Genomic DNA, 24,801 nt, shown 5'->3' with positions numbered 1-24,801 from the left:
ACGTGATCAAACATATCATTTTTCTAATCAACGTAATAGGTATATTTAACGACTCGGCGCAATGATATAGCATGTCGGTATAGTGGACAAGGGTTGAAATTTCGAGAGCTACTTATATAAGTACATGCATGCGACTATCTTATTTTCTGTGGCAATCTGTCGCTGTCAAACGACGTTTCGCGTTTTCGTAGAGGCGTTTAATTAAAAAACGAAAAAATAAAAGAGAAGAATTAATTTTAGGGATATCGTATTCCTACTCTGTCTAAACGTTCTTTACAATTTGGATTAAATCTTTACAAGCCGAATTGATATTTAAAAGTATAGAGCGAACATGACTTCTAAAATATAATAGAATATGAAGATCGCAGAGAAAAAAGTAAGAGATAAAAATGAGAGTATTTAAAAATAAGTGAGATAAAAGCCTGGTATATTAAATAATTAAGTCTTCATATTTTTTCAATCACTACGCTCTTCCCAAATTAGAGAAGTGAATGATTTACTATGTATATTTTGCTTCTTACTATTTATATGTGAAAAATACTAAATAACTGATGAAAACGAGAATTATTTTGCACCCAACTCTTCAGATAAAATTTTAGCTATGTCGTATCCAGTTTAGATCGTGCTTCAATACGAAAATAGACCTGTAATTACCGCTTTTCTCCAATAACTAATTAATTTCGAGCCGAGCAAGATCCATTTATTTTCCCCGCTTGATTATAAGTAATTTCATTATGCAGATAGAATAACCATAGAAACGATCGTCTTTTACGTTTCAAAGATAACGAACAACTTGCTTAATTTTATTAAACGGTTAAAACGGTGCTTAGTTCCAACGTAAAATATTTTTCGATTATAACATATTATCCATTACATTTCATTATATGCATTGTTTGGATAATAAACACATACATCGTAATTACATAATAATCTTTTAATTGTATTTCATTGAATAGATCATAGTTGACGTATTATTCTTTATTTACGTATTAATATCGTTGTATAGTATTCTTAATCGCATTATTGATTCTGTTTGCGTAATAATTTGTTTTCATTGTTTCTCGTGTTACAGTTTCGTTCTAAAAATAGGGATAATATCACCGAATTCGTGTTACCTGGCATAAAATTGCTGTACTAGTCCTTATGAATTCATGCATGCAATTCCAAAGAAAGAAAAGTACCTATAACAAAAACACTGGGGCTGTTTCAAAATTCTCTGCATGATGCTCGCCGGTGCTTGAATATTTGAAGGAATAAGTGTATGACGGAAATATGAACGCACAAGTACCGGTTCCGCACAATATACGAAATGCCTGCCAGTATGTTCGCATACTTGATTTTCACTAGAATTTACCAGCCTAATCGAAACCATCGATGCAACCTGACTGCCAACGAACAATCAGATTATCGCCAATCCTTTTCTTCCCACTTAACGATACTTTCTATCATATTTTTAATCAATTACGATCACTCGTCGGCACGGTTGATCAAAGAGTCAGCAAATGTATCGATACGTCTACAGTAGCTCACAAAAATATAATAATTTATAAAGGAGCGTTCTTTCGCCTGTTGGCAAATATTCGGCGAATCGTTTGCTCGCGTTTATTTTATCACGAAGAAGCACTTTCGCTGTAAATTCTCTATATTCTTGCTCGTTTGGTCTAAACACACCTTCGCGATACCATTGAAATTTCGATATCTTTTATACGACACGTACAATACAAATACGATACACGAGACAAGCTCTTTACGCAAACGATAAGCATCGAGATAGATACTTCCGTGAGCCTTCGTATACATTAAAAGTATTATGCGCCAAAAATAACACGGAGTTTGAAAGTTTTTACGATGGAATCGGAAAAAGGTTGGCAAAGCTGGAAAAATGAAAAATAGAAAACAAGCGTAACAGGCGTGTTAAGTGGTATGGGCGAGGACAGATTTGTCGGGCAGTAAAAAAGGATAAAATCCGAATGTTAGCCAGGAAAAAAAATTTGAAATAAAATCCATACAATGTTCTATTACCACGACAACGTACATCCGTTTTCGATTTAAACTTGACGATTCACGATAGCTCGCACAACTGTCATTTTTCCACCCACGGCTCTTTCGCGCACGCCGCGCCGCGCCGCACGGCATTCTCTCTCGTTCTCGCTCACTCGATTTCTCATTTATTCAAGCGTCGTTCATTCACCTGCTCGTGAATAAAAAACTCGAGTAAAGAGTTCCGCGCCATTTTCGTCAACGGCAGATTACATTCACTGCGCAAATCTCAACTCTTTACCACGTACAATAAAAGGAGGATGTAAAGTGTCTGTAAAATGATTAGCATCGTATCGGATAGATTTGTCTCGTTCGATAGATTTATCTTAAAAAGTAGATACGACCTAATCGAGACAATTCTTCTATTAGCTCGATCATGATTATAGTATATGTACTTCACAGATATACGTTCAAGTAAGAATATCTCTGTTAAATTTTTTTAATGAAAAATAAGAATCGACCGATCGAACGTTGTCGATAATATAGGAAAAAATATCTCAAAACTATGTTGAAAAAGAAAATAATGAAATTACATTTAAGAAAATAACGAATTAAGAATATCACAATTGCTTTCCAATATTATCTTTCTTTCGTACTTTCTCCACGTATCCTCTCGTCATACGCGTTCGCACATTTCCTTCTCCTTTCTATTTTCGATGTCTAGATATTTTGGTCTTAGTTTTCCTGGAAATACCATAAATTATCAAGCATTAATAATCGTATTCGAAAATTCATTGAATAATTTTTTGTTCTCCGCTTTTATATCCTTGTGATCCTTTTAAAACACATTGCTTGTAACGTTTCTGAAAGAAACTTTTCGAGAGAATAAAGACGGTCGTACCAAAGTAAACGAATATTTTGTATTTCTAGAATATTTTTCATCGAATTGTAGAAAAGAAAAGATAGAAAAAAAATTTGTTAACCTTCTTACCTTCGGTATACATATTCCTTTAGGAGCAAATAATCACCCGTGAAAGTGCACCATTATGCAGCACTTTAATGGACCGATATTCTTGCCAAGTTTCGTCGCAGCTGTTCATAAGTTTAAAACTTATTAAAGTCCTAAGATTTGTCCATCGGAAGACTTTGTCTCTGTTAGAATCGGATTTTAAAAGTTAGTTTTTAAAGATGAAACTTTCCATACACGCACACATTTTAACGCACTTTACCTTCAAATTTATTCGAAATCAGTCTTTGAATATTTTATAAAGAATAGTTTTTCATACGGTGTAACAACAAGTAAAATTTGTTTATAATTTGTTGATCTATTTGCTCGTTCATTTAGTAAACATTATAAATAAAATGTACGCATGTGTACAAATTAGAAAGTTACGCGTACATGCGAACACAGGTAAGTACATCAACATTATATATTAAAATTCCGTACTAATAACCTTTACCGAGTGTAAATTTGGCAAAGGAGTATGTTCTATACATGTTACTCGAGATTCTATTAAATATCAAATATTTGTTCACATAAGAACAGGTTTCTTCTCGACGAATAAGTACATATTTCAAATAATCGTATTTATCATTGTGTCATTCCCTATTCTGTGTTCCATTTTTTGTGAATTTTATAGAGGAAAAATAAACAAATAAAAAGCTACGTTCAACGTGAAAACGTGTGTATCTATTCATTACACGGTGTATGTCGTAATATTATCGTAGGTTGTTTCCATCGATACAATCTCTAATTAGTCGTACAAAGAAAGATCGTTTGCTGTCAAACTGCGGCAAAGTGGAGAAAGCTGATATCACAAGATTACGATAATATTCATTGTGTTATCACTGTCATAGTGATGCACGTGAAGATCGTATTGCCTTGAAGCGTGATTTCCTGCCAATGAAACCACAGCACGATAATCTATTTCCTGTAACACGAAGCACGAGCGAAATAACGAGTGAGCCTAAACCCAAGAGAGTGCAATCTATAGAACGCTGATAAATATTTACTCGATGCTATGGATTGATACGTCCTATCGGTTATTGTTTTTCCGCCACTTGCTACGAATCACGATTATGATCCTACCGATATTTATGAGAAACTATACGATAAAACGTAGTAACGCAATTTTTGCAAAACCCGATCAAACGAAATACAATTGTTTACGATACAAGCGGTAACGTCGGATTCTCCGAAATTTAACGTATTTAACGTGTTTTTTAGAGGATAAAAAAAAGTTGAAAAAATTGCTGTAAGTACATCTATCAAACCTTATAAATATTCCGTAGCTTTCACCGACGCTGCAGGATAGAAGAACATTCGCCGAAACGAGTCCGCAATTGCACGGTCAGAAAATTGGTTTACATGGTGGAACCGTGCATCGCGACCACTCGATATGCCAATCCGTTCACGTGCATATAATCATCCGGTCGTCGTTGAAAATCTATGAAAACCCATGGCCAAGTTCCATCCCCGACACCGATGCAATATTAATAAACCGTACAAATCACCGTGGCTCAATTCCACGGTTAAATCCACCAGTATAGGCCATAGATTACAGCAATTGAGGCCGGAAGGTAGGAATGGAACGGAAGAGGGTTGGCGATAGAGAAACAGAGAGAAAGATAGAGAAAGAGAGAGAAAGAGAAAGAAAGACAGATACATGGGAAAGGCAACCGACGCAACTCAACGGTAGATAGCAGGAGGGGTGGCTCTGAAGTCGGGTCTGAAGTTGGGGAATAAGGAGGAAAGGAAAGAGCGTGGAGCTGGTTCGGAAGGCGAAAAGAATTCACGGGAGAAAACGGCGGCCGGATCGTGGGGAGAGGCTGTAGCAGCGGCACGGTGCGAGTGCGAGGAAACGTAGGACCACGTTTCACCGTACAATACACACACATACACACGGCCACATAGAAACTGGTGTAAAGGGTGCGCGATCGCGTGTACGCGCCGCTCACTCATACATCCTTTCCCTTCGTGGAATACATAGACCTCGCGTTTTCGCGTGTACGATCACGCAGACAGGGATACGGTCACACCAACGCATAGATTGCATACTTATGCCGGCACTGTGCACATAAAGTTAGGGCGGCGCGCGCTCTCTCCTTCGCTGCCGCACAAGAATAAGAAACACGGTAGCATACATAAACAAGGAGGTTGGGGATGCAGCAATTTAAAACGTACCCCGGAATTCCTCCCAACGGGGTCGTAGAGCGGCCCTCTATATTACGAATTCCTCCCTTCCCCCTGTGTACCGCCCGCCCTCTCCGCCGCTACTTTGCTTCTTCCATCTCGCTGCCCTCTGTGTCCTCTTGCATCTTAGTCGGAATTTCGGTCGTATAAAGCGAGACTATGAGCAACCATGTGCGTTAGCAACCACCTTCCACCGGAAATCGAGCTCGCCGTCTCGAAAAGTGGATTTCGGTAATATGCAATCTGTAACCTCTTTTCGGCTATATATTCGGCTGCAGGCGGTACCCGACGAGAACTTACCTCGCCGTAACCTCGGCCTCCAGCTCCTTCCGGTATAATAGAATTTCTTTTACGCGAACTCGTCGGCGATTCGTATCATACGAGATCGTTCGTTCTTTCCGCCGCCTATGATACGCGTATTATACGATAAAGGGAGGAAAATATTTCCCGATAGATAAAATAGAGAAAGAGCAGTAGGACCAGAGGGAAGCAGACTTTCAGAAATCGATTATTCTCCGGCAAACCGAACAGGCGGATGTAACAGCGAATCCGGCTGTTGTCGCTAACTCGCGATCAGTCGAAGAAAACACGTGTTTCGTCAAAGAAAGTTTCGACCAAAGTCCCGTTAGAATATCTAATCGATTTCTCTCCCTAGTAGCTAAGTAACAACGAGCGTGCCGAAGTTTCGCGCGAGAAGACTTGATCAGGCTGCTCGACTCTGACTCGAAAACTTATCCCGTCGCGTTGCCGTGCGAGTCCGAATCCTTTCGGGTTTAACGGCTATTATGCAGATCAGCGACCAGCCAACGAACCAACGCAACGCGCGGCTAAGTCAAATACCGTCAACAATGGAGAATCTGCAAGTTGCTTCATCGTTTCTGAATCGAGCGATTGACTGAACGGCGGTGTCGCCTCGGGCGGCTCTGTTTGCAGACATAAGGGAGCCGAGGCCCGGGCTGAACCATGAACGGCGAGTCGGGGGAGTTCAATTGGTGGCGGCAATCCTAGTAATGTACCCGTGGGGCTCTGTCAAAGTGCTTTCCAGAAGAGAACGACGTTGCATTCAGCATTCGGAAAGTTCATTCTTGCCGGAAGTGGCGGTGCTCGCGACCAACTAGCTGCATCCCCTGGCGAAGCTGCTCTCTCCAACGCAGCCTCTTCTGGGTTTCTCTAAAAAAAAAAAAAAAAAAAAAGTAATCCTGTGAATAAAAAGTATCGCGAAACAGAGAAAAGGACACGGCGAGAGAATCATAGAAATTACGAAATTGTAGAATGATTTTGACGAAAGATTAGATGGAAAAGTATCCGGATATTTGCTAATTTTTCACAAGGTCAATTATAATTAAAATATTACGAACAATTCGAATTGCAAGCGATTTTATTCTTCGTCGTTATCATAGCTACGTATAATGGAATATTACGAGACGATTAAACCGATTTTTAAAAACCAGTAAGCAATAATAAAATCGATGTTTGTTACTGTCGAACCTTGCAGAGAATATTATCAAATTCTTGATAAGCTCCCTATCTTCGGATTCCTTAATGACTAAATTATAAGTTTGGTTAAGAAAGGTCTTCTAAATCGATAGAAAGACTTGCCATGTTAATACCAACGGTGATTTGTACCTACGTATATATATATCTTACGTCTTTTATCGCAAAGTTTCACTTTTGTTGCAAACAAACAACATTTATATTCATATTTTCAGAAATTAAAATTTGTAAAATACAGTTTGAATGTCTAGATCGATACTGGATAAATATAATAAATAATAAAAAGGACTAAAATTAATTTGCCTTTGTTAACTATTAACTCGATGATTATGAAAGTCTGTAGTCAAGGGATGACCTGATTAACGGATTAAGAAGAAAATTGTACAATACGTAAAGCACGAAGTAGTAAACGGATATGAAACAGAAGCTGGAGAACTTGACCCCAAAAGAAACGAGGAATGAAATAGAAATAGGAAATCTAATTGTTGGTTTGAATTGAAAGAAAGCCTTGCAACGTTTACGACGCGTCCAGCCAAGAAGGAGATTAACGAAGCTCGGAATCGTATACTTTTATCAAAGAGGCACACGCGCATCCCCGATAGTTGTTTGGGTGTTTTCACACCTCCATGCCCAGGGACTTAAGTTTAAAAACCGACGGCTAAATAATGTATATCACAGCGGCAACAGCCGGCGGTAAAACAGTTATAAAAACACTGGCAACTACGTTAGGATCAATTATTTAAGATGTACAGCTCCGTAAAGAGAGAGTAGACCAGTCGTAAAGGGGGTGGAAGAAAGTAACGCTTCTAGGACGAACCGGAAGGAAAGGGAATACAGGGGGTGGGAAAGGAGGTGGCCATCGCGGGAGTTATAAAGGTTGCAGTTAAAAGTTGCTTGAATTATCAAGGGACTGGCTGCTTCGAGACGACGGTGACCGTTATTTTTGAGCTGTTGCGTATTGGAATTTGTACGTGAAAGTTCGCGTCATTTTGCTAGCGTGATGAAATTGTCAGGTAACAGGATGAAATTGTCAGGATGGAGAGAAATCCGTTGTCCATTGGTTACATCGCATCGGTCATAGTCGATAGCATTGTAGTAGACTTTTGAAAACGATCGAAAGTTAGTTGGTAGCGTCGCTGTATGAACAAAAAGAAACGTTTTACGTAAGATAGATAGGTAAAAATGCGAAAAACCTGTTAGACTCGACTAAAGGTGTAATCGTTAAGATAATCGACGAGCGATATCTTTTAAATTATCCCGAGGATAGAGTCTAGCGTTAATATATAAGGAAAATAAATTTTCAGCCGGCAGATTGATTCGTTTGGTTTCGTATAAAAATTATCGTCGTAACAAGGTTCGTAGTTTTCGTTGATTTCAACTAGGAGTGAATTACATTCTTTAACGCGACTAAATCGCTACTTGCGATTAGTGATTAGTAGTGGGTAATGATCGCTTTAACTGTGATATCAGTATCGTTATTAACTGAACTGCGACGATCTCGTAATAGAAAATAGAACTCTAATTCTGAAATCAAAGATATCAGAATAGAGAATCAGGTATATGTATTATAGACTGTTTCGAGCTATAAACGAAGCCAGCTATTAAATTAAACTCACGAAACGCTTCTTCTTTATTATTACGATACAGGTACTCTTTTAAGCGTTTAAGTAGTCAACTTCAGATAAAATCGGAAAAATTACCGCAATTCTTCTCTTCGGTTCCGTTTAAACAACTATAAATACTAAAATAGCAACAGGAAACACATGGCTGCTGATTTTGCCGATGAGGAGTCCGTTAGAGAGGATGAGAACGATTACGATGTTATAATTATAGGAGCAGGTTTAGCTGGTCTTACGTGCGCATATAACATTCTGAGAAAAGAAACTGGGTTAGATGTATTAGTCATCGAAGCAAATAGTAAATATTTTTCGAAATCAGAAAATATAAAGTCGGTGTTTGAAATGTTAAAAATATATCTTGATCCTTGCTCGATCTTCGATATCGGATATCTATGATTATTTTCAGCAAGTTGTTTTTATTATTAACCCTCCTTAAAGGCTATTATGGGTGGGAAACGTTAAAATTTACAAATTATCCTTGCTACCGATAACTTTTAAAAATGCCATCTTTGTTACAAATATATTTATTAGGCTTGTGTAAAATTAGGCGAGATAGGAGGCCGCATTTTACAAAAAAGCTTTAGCAATACTTATCACGCCAATTCCTTGCAAAAACATGTGACCGATCTAGTGAAGAGCTTACATATAAAAATTGATCAAGCATCTCGTAACGAGACAAAGAAAAAAGTACTGTGCACGAACGATACATGGTTTGAAATTTTACCGAAATTTTATGGAGCCGAGGTTCACGATTTTTTTCGAACGGTAACATAAATCGATATATCTGCTATACTTAACTTTAAATATTCGATATCTTATCACGAGCGATAAAATTAATCAAAGTATTTTACTTTGCTGCAGTTTCGATATATCATGCGTAAAAGTTTATTTTTCACTTAGATCGAAGAAAGTGTATTAAACTCAAAATTTAGTAATTATACGGAGAACGAAGAGGAAGCTAAGTATCTTGCCGAGACAAGTGTCGAACAACTACTACGTAAAATCGTTTATTTCCCGTATGCACGATCACTATGTCGAGCATATATTTGCAGCACATGCGGTACGCTTCTTTCAAATTTTTAGCAAAAATTACTAAACAATTGTATTTCTTTTTTTTTATAAAACATATAAATACGTACCTTTACATATGTATGAACATATATATGTAGGTATAGTAGACGGAGTAGCAAGTTTATTCGTCCTTTCTTAAAAGAGCATATCAAGTGTTATTGTAATATAAAGTCTATCAATAACCAAGAAATAATTTATTTACCCTATTTATTTATTAATATACGTATATCTTTCACCAAAATGTTCAAGTACCTGTATTTGTACATTCTTCGAAATGTAAAGACAGTCGTGAAGAACGAACGAATTTATTACCGAAACGTAATAACTAATAATAGTAAATAATAGTAAAATCGTAGTAGTGTAATTTGTAAATTTCAAGATGAAAAAGTAGCAAGTAACGTAGTAATTACGAGGAAAGATATCTAAGATATCTAAGAAAATTCAAATTGAACAGAAAATGAATAAACAGTTTATAATTTTTCACAGCTGTAAGAGACCTCAACAACGTCTCAGCCCTTTGGTTTTTCGTTATGCTGAACGGAGCATCGGGTTTTTTAAATCGATTGAAAATTATGATAGGTGATAGTAATCGATATTTCGTGCAAGTAAGAGATTACGCTATACATGGAATTCGTATACGATCATTTTTGTAAGATGTATAGATATTTGAAGAAAATTACGATAAGTTATTGACCTCTGCTTGGAAAAAAACTCCTACCTTGATTAATTGTTTGCAATATTCGTATTGTGTTTCTGCAGGATGGTATGTGTACGATTACGCATACACTATTAAAGAATATTTTACGACAGCATGGAGAAATAAGATGCGTAGAGCCAGTTAGTAAAATTACGTTCAATGATGATCGAGCTTATGTGTCTACGACAAGGAATTACTTCAGGTATACGTTTTAATAATTCAAAAATAAATATATATTTTTATAAGAAATCGATTATTGAAGGAATTGTAACGATGCAGGGGTAGCTCTATCTCGTGCGTATCTTTAGTGATAAATACATATACACAATGAGATAAATACACATTTTATGAACATATTTCGTATGCGATACGAAACATTTCTGAAAGAAACGAATCTGAACATGTACATAAAGGTTAAAAGGTATTTATACGTATATCGCAAACTTCGCAAAAACTATCAAAATATTTAAACAGTCTTACTGATTGCGTTATATAAAATAATAAACCATAACATTTTTGTGACACCATCTGTATTCTACTTTTCTAATTCTACTTTTAAGACAATTATTCCTATTGTAGGTATACCAATTCTTTACCAAATGTATGTTCGCAATAATTTTTATGTAACTTTTGTGTACATTTTCAAATTGAGCTCAAATTTTATCGATATAATAACGACAGTCGTATTTCATTACGCTTTACTAACGAAACTTCAAAATGTTTCGTATAACATAACACACACATACACACCTACAATAAGTACATATTACGTACATACATAAAGCTGTTATAACAAGTGTCGAAATCAGTTTAGTTTTAAGTACGAGTGATTAGTATCATTTTTTACAGATGCGAATTCGTAGTTATTGCGATACCTCCATCAATGCAGAGCAGTATCATTATCGAACCATCTCTCTCCTCAATAAATATCGAAACATTGTACACACCGGCAGAAAATGTGTTTTTCAATGTGTTTTATAAAAAACCATTTTGGAGATCTAATTCTACAAAGGATATTATCACCACTTGGGATTCTAGTAACAATTCAAACATCATTTACGATGCAACTCTAGGCAACACGGAAGGAATCGTGTTCGCTGGGTTTCTTGCCGAACCTAATCTCGAACAAACACATAAGAGAGGACTGTTTGACACGTTGGAAGATTGTTACGAAACTGTCGAAGCATCGAGATTTTTACGATACAAAGAATACGATCAGTCGTTGATAAATGACGAAATGAAACCTGGTTGCCCTATGAGTGTCCTGAAGCCCATTTCCATTCAGGATTATATTAATCATACAGAAGCTTCTTACGAAAGGTACGAGGATGCTTTTAGGTATCAACGTAATCAAAGATGAAGCACATTCATTTTTACTGGTAACGAAGGAACTTAATTACCACTGAGTGTGTCATAAGATTAGAAAATAATTAAGATCCAAAAATGGGAAAGGTTACGTCATAATTTTAGGTTCGTTAATTCGGTGATAAAAATAACTCCAAGTTTGTTAGTAGAGTAGTACCGCAAGACTGATGTTTAAAAATTGAATATTTCGGATCTATTTCGTATTCTATATATGTTTTTGACATACTTGGTTTACCATTTCTCTTAACGTAAAATATACGATATACCGTGTAACGATATAAAATATTATTAATTTCTGCTTGTTATTGATAATTGAATTATTATACCTCTCGAGTAAAATGAACGCTGATTTGATAAGTGAAAAACGTATTCGTTTCTAATAAAACTTATCGATTTTGTAAGAATTTTCTTTGCCTCGAGCGAATACGCTATCAATTGGCCTGGAACGATAGACGGTGCGATCCAAGCTGGTGAAGTCGCAGCTTACGAAATTTTGTGGCGAATTAGACCCCAAGCACTTTCTTCTCGTGAAATGTCTCGTGTTGGGTATATACTTTATTTTATACCACCTGTACAAATAACAAACACACTTTCTTTCTTAATTAACATTAGAACAAACAATTATCGTAATATTATTACGTATATCTAGCGATTAACGCGATATTTTTATACTTATGCGTTAGATGTCTTTTTATTTATTTATTTTTAGTAATATGTACATACAATATGTTTTCGCAAAATCACTTTACGTAGAAATTTCCTTCTTTGTTTTTCGATATAAACCGATTCGCACAAACCGATATCGATTAGGTACCAAACAATACTAAATGTAGTATCTACTTGATATAGAATCAAATAAGTTTTAATATTCCGATAGCGTTCGTATGATAAATATTACGTTTCAATTTTTCTTTCTTTCTCAATTTTGCAGTAGCACCAAGATTAAAATAAAGGCAAGATCAGACCAGCCATATTCCTTGAAAATGTGTGTTTTACAATATCTTGGAATACTTCTTCACGTTGCTGTACTTGTCTCATTTTTAAGGATCGCTTATGATTAAACCAAGAAATTATTACTATAAAATAGTTACGATATACATATTAGAAGTTTAAGTTTTAATAAAATTAATTCCTTATCATACCGTATCATATTTTATTTGATTCTTCAAAGTACACTCTATAATAGGCACTAACAAAATTTTGCATACTTTTATGCTGAAAAATGTAATTACAACCGACCTAGATGCAGGGTAGTTCGTATCAAACATAAACTAAACAGAATTATAAGGAAATACGTACATACGTACGTATATATATACGTATATTACACATGTAAAGACGTAAACATAGAATATGACCCCCAACAAGAACAAGATATTATATTTACAATTTAGCATCATATATATCAAACGTAGTTCCATGTTCTTAGTGTTCCCGTTCGTACATAGAGTACAGTGGTGGATTAAAGTTAAAATGTACCATATTTTGTGAAAATTCATCAACCGCAGTGCAACTGCGACGCCAAACATTACGAAAACAAATTTATGTACCATACATTTCAATCCTTTGCTGTAAGTGATTTTTCTAATTAATTTTTTGGAAATTTGTTCTTTTTCTTCGAGTAAATGTTTTTTCCATGATCGTGTATAGTATTATGAAATATCGCGCTGGCTTCTATTATCCTCTTCGTTCGATTAAATCAAAGTGGACATTTTTTTTTTTGGTAAATAATCTTATATCTCCGCTGTCTAACAATCGAGGCTGTATCTTATATGTAATATACAATAGATACATACATATATACGTTTGTTGGTACCATGCAATATCGAAAATATACATATTACCTAATTAATTTGCGTTGATTAGCGATCGTTCATATTGATTCGCAATGTCACAAGAAGATACAAGCGAAGATGAGATAGGATTGCGGACACCGTCGTTCCTCAGGAAAGGATCTCGATGCAGTCGTGGTACGCCAGGTAACATCACAGTAACATCCATGCGTTGACATATATCAGAGTACATTAAGGACAATGTAATTGATTCTTTTATCAATTTAATTTGAAATCTTTGCTTCCATTATTTTCTTATTATTATTTTTCATACTGTAAAGTTACTATTAGCAAACTGTAAGATTCTCATGTTTGTGGAAGAAATTATATTTTCATTTAATTCAGTTTCAATTTCCATGGTTTCATGATAATTAATATACGATATCAACATAGATTATGATCCATAATGAACATTATGATGCCCGTTACATTACAGTAACTCCATCATCTATTACGAGTTCGATAATACTCGGTCAAATCCCAGAAGAGGTACTCCGTGTTTGGAGTCAACTACCAGAAGCAATACGTTTAGATCCTAGTTTGGCAGTTTTTCAAAGGGAATATGATCGTGTTCATCAGGCTATGGAAGGAAGGTGGATATCCTTTAAACGTGCTTTGTTAAAGGAATAACATAAAAAAGCGGCGACTGCGATCATTAAAGCACATATCCCGTTACACATATTAGATACTATGATAGTTTGCTATTTTTTGATTATCGAATGATAATACGTTCTATGTTTTATATTTTTGATAGAGTTTACGTACATGTATATTTTTTTGATATATCCAGCATTTGATTAGTTTATTTTAAAGAGTAGATCACAGAACGTGAACGTTCGAATCAAATAATAATAATAATCTATTGCAGATCTTTGGATGAAGCTTTGAAGAAAGACTGTCTGGTAGTAAATATGTCTCTTGGGACACAGTCTGCATTGCCACATAAGTAAGTGACGCAAGATCTTTCCTTTAACGTTTAAATTAAAATTGTAAAATATAGCGTAAATAAAAAACAGTATTTTTTATTAAAAACACCTGTTTTCGTAAATAGAACGTGTATATATAAATGTATTTATGGTAAATTTCAAGTACGAGAATTTATATGATAGAATGTATGTATGTATTATATTACGTAATATGGAAAAATATATAAAATGTCAGAAATAAAATACATATTTATTACGTCACTATATTTCATTTAATAAGTGAAGCGAATCGTTGTTTAAGTATTATTTCCTCGCCAAAAACAGTAATAAACACAATTAACTCAATACCAAACACAGTTGGAATATTTACCCACGATAAATTATTTGGGATTATGATATTGTATATTAATAACGAGAATTAGTTTATATAAATGAATGAATAATATTTTTATTGAATGTTACACGTAGAATGCAAAGTAAAACAGGCGATGAAGATGGGAATAACGATATTACAATTACACAAGGGACCAACGAAACGAAACCAAAGCTTTATCGTTATATCAAGTTAATCTTATTATGTTGCTGTTGGCTAATATTCACTGTAAGTAACAGTACTAAAACAAATTGTAAGTGTATTAAAAGACATTTCTATGATTAAACTTTGACTTGGAAAGAAAATAATTAATCGCGAAGATAAGTGTAATTTTAACAATTGGTGCAGTTTAGAATACAAAAATACATTAAACGGAGAAAAATATTTTTTATTTACGCAACTATATGTTAATATTCTGTGCATATCTACTGGTATTCGATTAAATAGATATCGTATAAGATTATTGTATTTTTTCATTCTAGCTAATACTGATAATTAAGAGCGAAAGGATCGAAGCGTTGCACCAAATTTCAATACCTAGTGGAGAAATAAAAAGTATCCCTTTCTTTACAATTTTGGTTAATTATTGAAGTAATTAAGACGATAAAGGCGTAAACATATTTTTCAAAACGCTGGATGGATAGATCATTGCATCGTACAATATTATTAAACCATTTCTATCACGAGAATGATCATGAATTAATTTTAAATTCAATTTCAGTATCGTACGAGAGAACGATTGTCACTGTTAAATTAATCTTTAAATTTTCGTAGGCTACAGAATGTTTGGTCAAGTTCCTAGTAAACATATCAATTTAATGATAGAAGGGTCATTACTTCCACCAATAAAAATGAAACCGGTAGAATACAAAAATGTATCTGATAGATATTTAATGGTATGGTTAGAACTACTCGTCGGTCAGGCAAATAATACTAATCAATTTTTATTAGGATCTGAAGAGATTAAGGTAAATATACGTATATAATTTAATTTACATGGCAGACAATTCTTATATTCTATACCTTTAACGAACCTTTTTTTTCATTTTTATCCGGAAACGCGTTTCTTTTTTAACTAAAAATTTCTTTTAATAATACATTCATAATACAGTTACAAATATCACGCTATATTATGTTTAATATCTAAATTGATACTTAAATAAAGAAACACATATTCGTTCTAATTCATAATCTTTCGCATATATAGAATATAAGTGATGTATGGATTTTACCAATACTTCCGGAGAAATTGATAGATATATTTCCTGGACAGAGGCAGCAAAAAATTTTTAATTTAGAAAATATCGACGAAAGGCACGTATAATAATCTCACGATTAAATTACTATTTATACTCTATGCTAGCAAATTTTCCATTACACGTAACGCGTAACTCGTCAAATTTGATTCAACGTTAATTTTATTCAATTTTATTACATAGTATCTAGTACGTATGCTTCCGAATATTATACAAATCTACTATTATATACGTATTTTATGTATCTTAATATTTTATATTTTACAGTACTCTAAAATACGGTGAGATATTAATTAAATTGAAAACAAATCTAGAATCCAGTTTTGCCATCTCTATTAGTTACGATTTATCGTCAATGAACAAAGATGATGGAATAGCGTATGCCGCAGCAGTCTTATTTGGATTATATATACTTATAATATTCGAGGTAATTAGCCACTAAGAGCTATCTATGCATTATTTAGTTAGTATTTTGATTTTTATTATCTATGCTTTTAAATGTGATTTAAATAATTCTAATTCACAATTGGTTGGTATTCGTAGGTTGTACATAGAACTTTAGCAGCCATGTTAGCTTCGACTATGTCTATCGCGATATTAGCAACCATAAACGAGGTAATATAAGAAAAAAAAAATAACGAATATTTAGGGAAATTTTTTAGAGAAACGCGAAAACGCGAGAAACGTTCATTATGGCAGAAATATTATATGTTAGATATTTTTCCAGAGACCAACTATGAATGAATTAATGTCTTGGATAGATGTCGATACATTAATGTTATTATTCTCAATGATGATAATTGTCGGCGTAGTCGCTGAGACAGGTGTATTCGATTGGTTAGCAGTCTATGCTTACAAGGTAACTTGCTTCCTTCGTCAAGTTTATACATCTTACATATATGTATACCCAATTAAGTATTAATATTGAACAACTGCATTGTTTTCCATTCGAAATAAATTACATACGCGATAATGTAATTCTATACATACACGTTCAATTTTCTAAACTAAAGTTTAACGTGTATTTCCATAAATGAGTAAGTATATGTACGTAATAAGTAAGTGAATAAGACCCTTTGTTTCCGGATAAAATAAATTTGAAGATTTACTATATGCGTGTATTAAATCAATTCATAACGAAACACGTTCAAACTCTATTTTTTTGAAAACAAAGATATAAACGGAAAAATTGTATTCTGACATACTGATTGTTTTATTCATACTCGGTCGGTAATTAGCCAAGTAATTAGCGACTTTCACGGAAACGAATAATATGAGAAATATTATTCTACATTCTACATTCATAAAGAATCGCGTTATACCCGCTTGTGTATGTTATTAGACCGGAGCCTGTATCTACCTATATCTACGTATAACGTAATATCCAATATCTTTTCGTTGCGTACATACATATTATTATACATATATTGTACATATACGTATATCACTATTTGAAATATACTCTTAGAAATATAATTTCGTTTAATTTCTGTAGATAACTGCAGGAAAACTGTGGCCACTTGTAGGTACACTATGTTTCTTTACAACATTCGTTTCATCGTTCCTCGATAATGTTACGACAGTGATGTTAATGACGCCGGTAACCATTAGATTATGCGAAGTAATGGAAATAAATCCAGTGCCAATATTGACATCGATGGTGGTTTATTCTAATATCGGGGGTGCTATGACACCGATAGGCGACCCGCCCAACGTAATTATTACATCGAATCGCGATGTTATTAATAACGTAAGCATTACTTTGAATATCGATTTCTACAAATATTTCACTAAGGATCAAGTTACATCGGTACAATAATTTATTCGACTCAACTTTACTTTTAACATTGCTTTAACGTTTACTTAATATACTAAGTATATAATTTACATACAAATAATTTTTTGGTAACATAAATACCGCACTTTGTTGTTGTTTCTATACTCAGAGGTAGGATCACGATAGTTATTATTTTATTGAATGGATAAATCTATCACACCGTTGTGAGCCAAAAAAACCTTTATTGCACGCTAGGCAATACTAGGGATAAAAACTTACAAATACTAGGGATAAAAACAAAGCATCTTAAGCCTATCGATTAAATCTATCGATTGTAACTAGGATTATCTTCTAGTTACTATTTCTTATAACTAACGCATCTGCATATGGGTGGCAAGCACGAACTCAGGTTGTCATTTTACAAACGAAGTATGAAACTGAATATATTATATTTAATTACGAATAAAATGAAATTGTAACTGTGAAAATTCACAGAATAAAATTGAAACATACTTCCTATTATATAAAATTAAGAATTATAATATTGATACATTTGATAACATTTAATTTGGTAACGTTGATACATAATATTGTTATTTGTTATTTAGGGTATCGATTTTAGTACATTCACAATGCACATGAGCATCGGTGTTATATTGGTAATACTTGTAGTTTTTGCTCAGCTGCGATTTATCTTCCGAGACATAGCTGTTCTTAAATTCGCCGAACCACGAGATGTACAGGTACGAACATTCTCAATTGTTATCTCTAGATTCTTGACGGCGGATTTTTATACGTCTAAATTGAAAAACATAGAAATGCACAGTACGCGTATAGCGTAATATACAAAGAAAGATATATGAAATGTCCGAAATACGTACATATAAGCAGTAGTCGCTAAAATATGTATTTGGTATTTATTTAAAGGATGAAACAAACTTCTGCCTAGCTTTTATTCCTTCTGTTTCGTGAAAACACAAATTTGCATAAACATCCGCGGTCTAGTTATCATAAATAAGCTAAAAATTCTTTAGATCGTAAACTTTTTACGTACTTTAACGATACAAAAACAAAGTTCGATTCTCATAGATCGCTAAAGTAGCTGAATATGAAAAATATCTAACGGGTTTCTTTATGCGATCGTTTTAGGAATTAAGGCATGAAATTGCCATTTGGCAAAGAGCTGCGGCAAGTTTGTCGAGTTACAGTAAAGACGAAAATTTAGTGAGGGAGACTTTGCTAAAAAAGGTTCAACGATTACTCTCGCAGTTAAAAAAAAAGCTAATTACAGGCAGTGTCACCCTTGAAACATATAAAACCACGCTCGAAGAACTTCAGGAAAAAGTAAATATCGACTATTTTAATCACGTATACGTACAGTATCTTTCTATTTCTTATTAATTTAAATTGTCATCTAATTGAGCAATGATTGTACAATCTATCTAATAATTATAACGTTTATTTTAGTTGATTACAATATTATAGAAGAAAGATTTAAGCGGAAAAAAGACTTTTATAAGTCGCTAAATTTTACTTTAATCGCAATTTTATGTTACAGTATCCTATTCGAGACAAGTGGTTACTAGCGAAATCCGGATTTACGTTGATCTTTGTGATCACATTATTTTTTCTGCACAGTATTCCAAATCTGCACTTGTCACTAGGTTGGACCGCTTTATTAGGCGTTCTTTTGTTATTAATATTAGCTGACAGCGAAGATTTGGATGGTCTCATGGCGCGCGTAGAATGGAGCACTTTATTATTTTTTGCATCGTTATTTATTCTTATGGAGGTATAAAATACTTGGAAATTATCCATATACTTATACTATGATATTACTATATTATTACTTTTAGAACATTTTGTGAAATATGAGTATAAAAACGATATTTATAAAACGCTTAAGAGTAATGCTATATCTATATATGTACATATACTTAAATACATACTGTTGCGTATTATCGACTAAAGAGCAACCGGTCAGGTCAAACCGATCGGTCGATATCGCGTACCTCGAATGACTTAACGTTCAAGGTGGAGGAGATGGAATAACTCGAGTGTTAGATTTAGATGGCACTTTATTTGTATTCGTTGTAGGCCTTAACCCAACTAAGTTGGGACTTTGTCGTCCTGTGTCTGCAGTCTTCGCTGCTTGTAGTTGAATTAAGTTGGGACTCTGTCGTCCTTTGTCTGTAGTCTTCGTTGGTTGTAGTTGAATTAAGTTGGGACTCTGTCGTCCTCTGTCTGTAGTCTTCGTTGCTTGTAGTTGAACTAAGTTGGGACTTTGTCGTCCTGTGTCTGTAGTCTTCGTTGCTTGTAGTTGAACTCAGTAAGGACTCTGTCGTCCTGTGTGTACTGTCCGATGGTTGAAGCTAAACTGCCGCGTACCCTTCCGGCTGGTCCTTGCCTGGGTTCTTCCTGGCCTCGAGTCATTACGTTTACTGCCCTGGGAGAACCGGTAATTCGGAATTTCCTAATGAGGAAAATGGGCCTGTCCGTGCCATAAACGGACGGCCAACTAAATTCCGAATACATTCCGAAACATACAATAGAAAAATAGGAAAGAATATCTTATGATAATAAAATTCCTAATTACCATTACCATTACCTCATTTACCATTTTTATAACAGAAGATATAAACATAATGAGTTTGATTATTATCTCTGATCTCAAATTTTTATATCAAGTAAATACTTCGAATAATTCTAACTTTTATGCTTCAGGCATTATCGCGTCTGGGCCTAATTGCTTGGATAGGAAAACAGACAGAAAAAATAATCCTATCTGTGAATGAAGAGTCGCGATTAGCGGTAGCTATATTGCTACTGCTTTGGGTGTCAGCGTTCGCAAGTGCATTCGTGGACAACGTGCCCCTGTCAACGATGATGATAAGAGTCGTTACTGCTTTGGCTCAGAATAACGAACTGAAACTGCCACTGCAGCCCCTGGTATGGGCTTTAGCTTTTGGCGCTTGTATGGGAGGTAAAGAAATTTGCATGATAATCATTTTAACGTAATTAATAATAGTATTTGCAAAAATAATGGCCCATATTATTTAAAAATTGAAATATCTAATGAACATTCTGTTCAAAAAAATATATGATTACTTCTAAGGATTATAAAATACAGAAAAGCAAACATAGCAATTAGAGCAAAATGCCTTGAAAAATCAATACTAACGTTTCACATTTTGATTAAGTCTTTAATTTTGTGAAATTATTTTTCAATGGAATCAATTTAATTGTCTATCGGCTAGAGCGTAATGTAAAATAAACTAATTTACCGATTTAACGGTATGACCATGATGTTCCTGCTATCACTGTCACGTTTTCTTGCAAAAGTGAAGAATTCAATACAGACGGATTTTATTGTGATTTATGTAGTTGAATGGATGGGAATATTTGCAGGAAATGGGACTTTGATTGGAGCTACTGCTAATGTAGTTTGCGTAGGAGTTGCGGAACAACATGGATACAAATTCTCTTTTATCCAATTTTTCAAGTAAGTGCGCTCCTATACACTTTCTATTTCTATACATAGAGGAAAATATATAATATAACAAATATAATATATATACATCTATAAATAGAGAGAAAATTTAATTACATGCTACATCATTTAAAATAAAAACTATTGATACACGTTAAAATAATATATATATCGTTTCGTTACGAATTTTATAAATAAGTAATAATAAAATCGTTTATTTTTAAAAAAAACGTTGAAGTTTCATAAATGAATTTGTATCTTAATTCGTATCTTAGTCGATAGATCTTTGAAATAAAATACGTACGAAAATAATATTAATGATAATAGTATTATAATGTAACGATTATACATTATGATTAAGCGACTTGTTATATTTACCTCTACAGTTACTTTTTTTATACGTTTGATACGTTTCCGCTGCCAGCCGGTTCGGGTGCGTTGCTATTCTTTCTCTGTACCTTCTTGCACATCTGTTAATCTCCTCCTTGACCGTTGGTATTCCCAGGTCTTTCCAAATGTCCTCGTTTCTAACGTACCATGGCGCATTTGTTATTGTTCTGAGTATTTTAGATTGCATTGCCTCTATTTTGGTTATATGGCTTATTGCTGTTGTTCCCCATAGTGCTATTCCGTATGTCCAGATTGGTTTTATGACCATTTTATATATTTTTAGTTTGTTTTCTATGCTTAGTTTGGATTTTCGACTTGTTAGCCAGTAGATTTGTCTCCTTGCCATCTGTATTTTGTCTATTATTGCTTTAATATGCTGTTTCCATGTGAGTCGTGTATCTAAGTGGAATCCAAGGTCCTTGCCTTGTTTGTATTATGTGTGTGCCGTTTAGTACAATGTTTGGTGGTTCTGTTTTCGCAGTGTGAATGTAATGTGTTTGCATTTATCGGGGTTTGCTTTAATTTGTTTTGCTTGAAGCCACTTTTCTATTCTGTCCTACTGGACAAATTGTAAAATTGTAAAATAAATAAATAAATAAATAAAAAAAAAAAACTTTTCTATTTTTGTGATATGGTCTTGTAGTAATGTAACTGCTGTTGCAGGGTTAGTGTGCCTGACTAGTACAGCTGTGTCACCCGCGAATGTCAGTATTTTGCTATTGTTAATTGTTGGTATGTTGGCCGTGTATAATGTGTATAAAATTGGTCCCAGGACGCTTCCTTGCGGAACTCCTGCCTTGATTTCTTTAACTTCAGAGTATGTGTCTTTGATTTTTACTATGAAGGTTCTGCTGCTTAAGTATGATTTGATTAATTGGTACATCTGCTCCGGACCTCTACAGTTATTAGTTTATTATTACAGATATTTAATAATACTTTACTTAACATGTTGCATTTTGAAAAATTTGCCTAAATTGCGAATATTTATTTATTTATTAAATTCGTAACGTAAGGCTAATATCTGATATAAATATCATAATTTAACATTATACATACATATGAAAAAATTGATTTGACTTATATTTTAATCCGTTTTAATCGTACAAAATATCTATTAACTAGTCCAATATCAAATACCGTATATTCTGATCGTGAATGATATTTCGAATTCAGATTGAATACTAAATCGAGAATAAATGTATATCATTTTCACAAGAGCTTGTAGCTAATTCATTCTTCGTGTTATAATAATTTAATTACTTCGCCAAATAATTTTCAATGCGTTTATTTCAGGGTGGGCTTTCCAATTATGCTGACGAGTGCTATGACAATAACCATGTACTTAATGATCGCTCACGTTATTTTCAATTGGAACGGATAATGTAATTGTTACTACTTATGTTTGATATTCTGGTGTGGCAAAGATATCAAAATTATTGGAGTCAAATGATCCCATTTAGATTTTTGCGTAATATTTGATGAATTAATGATACAGCAACGTATAAACTATATAAAACTCGGATAAATAAGCAATTATTTTATAATAATTTCACTCTATTTTTCATTTTATTCTAATTCTTTTAGTTATAAAAGATATATGAATATGTCGCCTAATATTGCCTAAGATAGATCTAATTATCTAAACAGATTTTAATTTTGTTAAGTACAGAAAATATAAACGTAGCTATAATATACGTAGCAATAAATATTCCACGTTAATGGTAGGTGCGATAAACCTAAAAACATTTGTAAACTTCCATCAAAAAATGTTTATTGATATTAATTACGTACACTAAATTGTAAAATAAGTTATGTAATATTTAAAGGAACATTATTTTCTATCTAACAATGATTGCGATGAATACGACGTTTTAACTCAATCGTTTCAAATGATCACAAATTAATTATATTATTAATCACAATAAATTAATAATCTTACCTTTCCTTCGATTTCACCGATCTATGAACCGTAAAGAAGAAGTTTTTCGAAACGTTTTAACATTTAAATCGTTAACACTATATAAATTAGTCATATTAATTAATGAACGTCATGAATGCATATAGTGTTCATACATATATATACATTGTGTAAATGCTATATTTTCGCTTTAGATAGACATTTGTTTTATTGCTTTTTATTATACATGTACAAATCTAACTTTTCTATTCGAGAGATGAAAATCTAACAAATTATAGGAATTGTATAATGAGGGATTTCTTGTATTCAAATGAAATTAATCATAAATAAACATAATTGAGAATAATATAATTAACTATGTTTGGCCAACATACATATACTTGTATGTATACTCTACTTCATATAATATTATTATATTATTACTTTAAATTTTTTAAGTTTAATTCTCCTATTATTATTAGACCTAAATGTAAACAAAAGATTCGTAAAAAATAAATATCATGCATACATTAATGTAATATCGTGATATAATGTGTTTACAAAGAGTGGACAATAGAGATGTTAATCAGACAGAAAAAGACGATTGTTGTTCAACCTGAACTATTCACGCCAAACGCACAGAAAACAGCGCAATCCACACTCTCTCGGCAACGCCACTCGCAACCTCTGTCTCCGCTCAGCTCGCACTCGGCTCCTCGACTCGCACTCTGCTTTTCGACTAACGCTCTGGCCGTTGCCGCATTCTGTTGTCTTTTTCCTAGGCCCACCGCACACGTGTTCTGCAGACGCTCGTGGCCAGAGTCACGTAGGTCTTTTCCACGAAACTATGCACTTGAAAAGACCGATGACACATTGATGGGCCCGACGGCGCCTCGGCTCTCGCAACATTGTTCATAGTTCGCCCGACATTTCTTAGGCCTTTCGTTCACGATACTACATTAATGTACGTCTTCGCTAATTTTCGAAAATATCAATTCCGATTTCGATTTTTTGACCCATTGCTCAAGCAAAATATATATATATAAGAAATAATAATCACTGACAATGATGATTACGATCTAAATATGTAGGTGTATAAAAAGTTGAAGGAACTTAACGTGACGATATTTTTCTACGGTTAAGTATTTTTAAATGTAACTTTCGAATTTTCGATCCATTAGTTTCAGCTGCACGATACATGCTAAACTGAAACCCTGAAATTTTAGCACACAACACGTACTAAGCAGTCGAACGTAAACGTAGTATGTAAAATAGTTCATTTATGAATATCGGTCTACATTATGTATTACGCGTTATACGGTAGAGTAAAATCAACATTATAAAAACGAAACAGATATAGAAATTAACGTAAGTTACAATATCGATGTAAAGGCGAAATCAAATATTTAGATATGAACGTTTACATTTTACGCAAATGGTT

General features: G+C 33.8%; 2 protein-coding genes across 2 annotated transcripts; both read left to right on the top strand.

Moving 5' to 3' along the window:
- The first annotated feature begins 8,430 nt into the window (after positions 1-8,430).
- LOC126871297 (amine oxidase [flavin-containing] A-like) lies at positions 8,431-11,414 on the top strand. The gene is made up of 4 exons (XM_050629933.1): positions 8,431-8,584; positions 9,844-9,962; positions 10,117-10,256; positions 10,904-11,414. The coding sequence occupies exons 1-4, from the start codon at positions 8,431-8,433 to the stop codon at positions 11,412-11,414; spliced, it is 924 nt and encodes a 307-aa protein (XP_050485890.1).
- Positions 11,415-13,293: 1,879 nt separating this feature from the next.
- Positions 13,294-23,893, top strand: LOC126871247 (P protein-like). The gene is made up of 17 exons (XM_050629851.1): positions 13,294-13,398; positions 13,688-13,844; positions 14,120-14,197; positions 14,646-14,778; positions 15,033-15,105; positions 15,325-15,518; positions 15,758-15,864; positions 16,074-16,233; positions 16,350-16,421; positions 16,534-16,665; positions 17,302-17,556; positions 18,192-18,326; positions 18,733-18,927; positions 19,142-19,375; positions 20,308-20,566; positions 20,992-21,085; positions 22,757-23,893. Exons 1-17 carry the CDS (start codon positions 13,308-13,310, stop codon positions 22,842-22,844), a joined length of 2,457 nt encoding a protein of 818 aa, XP_050485808.1. The 5' UTR covers positions 13,294-13,307; the 3' UTR covers positions 22,845-23,893.
- Positions 23,894-24,801: the final 908 nt, after the last annotated feature.

Source organism: Bombus huntii, chromosome 11 (assembly GCF_024542735.1).
Source record: "Bombus huntii isolate Logan2020A chromosome 11, iyBomHunt1.1, whole genome shotgun sequence".
In the NCBI taxonomy this organism is placed as follows: Eukaryota; Metazoa; Arthropoda; class Insecta; order Hymenoptera; family Apidae; genus Bombus; species Bombus huntii.
Note: the sequence above shows the minus strand (reverse complement) of the source record. Positions and strands in the feature narration are given on the sequence as shown.

Excerpts from the sequence above, each read along its gene's own strand:
- LOC126871297 (XM_050629933.1), top strand. The coding sequence starts at position 8,431 with ATGGCTGCTGATTTTGCCGATGAGGAGTCCGTTAGAGAGGATGAGAAC. Across the intron at positions 8,585-9,843 it reads ATTAGTCATCGAAGCAAATA|CTGTAAGAGACCTCAACAAC; the intron begins GTAAATATTTTT and ends AATTTTTCACAG. Across the intron at positions 9,963-10,116 it reads GTAATCGATATTTCGTGCAA|GATGGTATGTGTACGATTAC; the intron begins GTAAGAGATTAC and ends GTGTTTCTGCAG.
- LOC126871247 (XM_050629851.1), top strand. The coding sequence starts at position 13,308 with ATGTCACAAGAAGATACAAGCGAAGATGAGATAGGATTGCGGACACCG. Across the intron at positions 14,198-14,645 it reads CAGTCTGCATTGCCACATAA|AATGCAAAGTAAAACAGGCG; the intron begins GTAAGTGACGCA and ends TGTTACACGTAG. Across the intron at positions 15,865-16,073 it reads TTAGAAAATATCGACGAAAG|TACTCTAAAATACGGTGAGA; the intron begins GCACGTATAATA and ends TATATTTTACAG.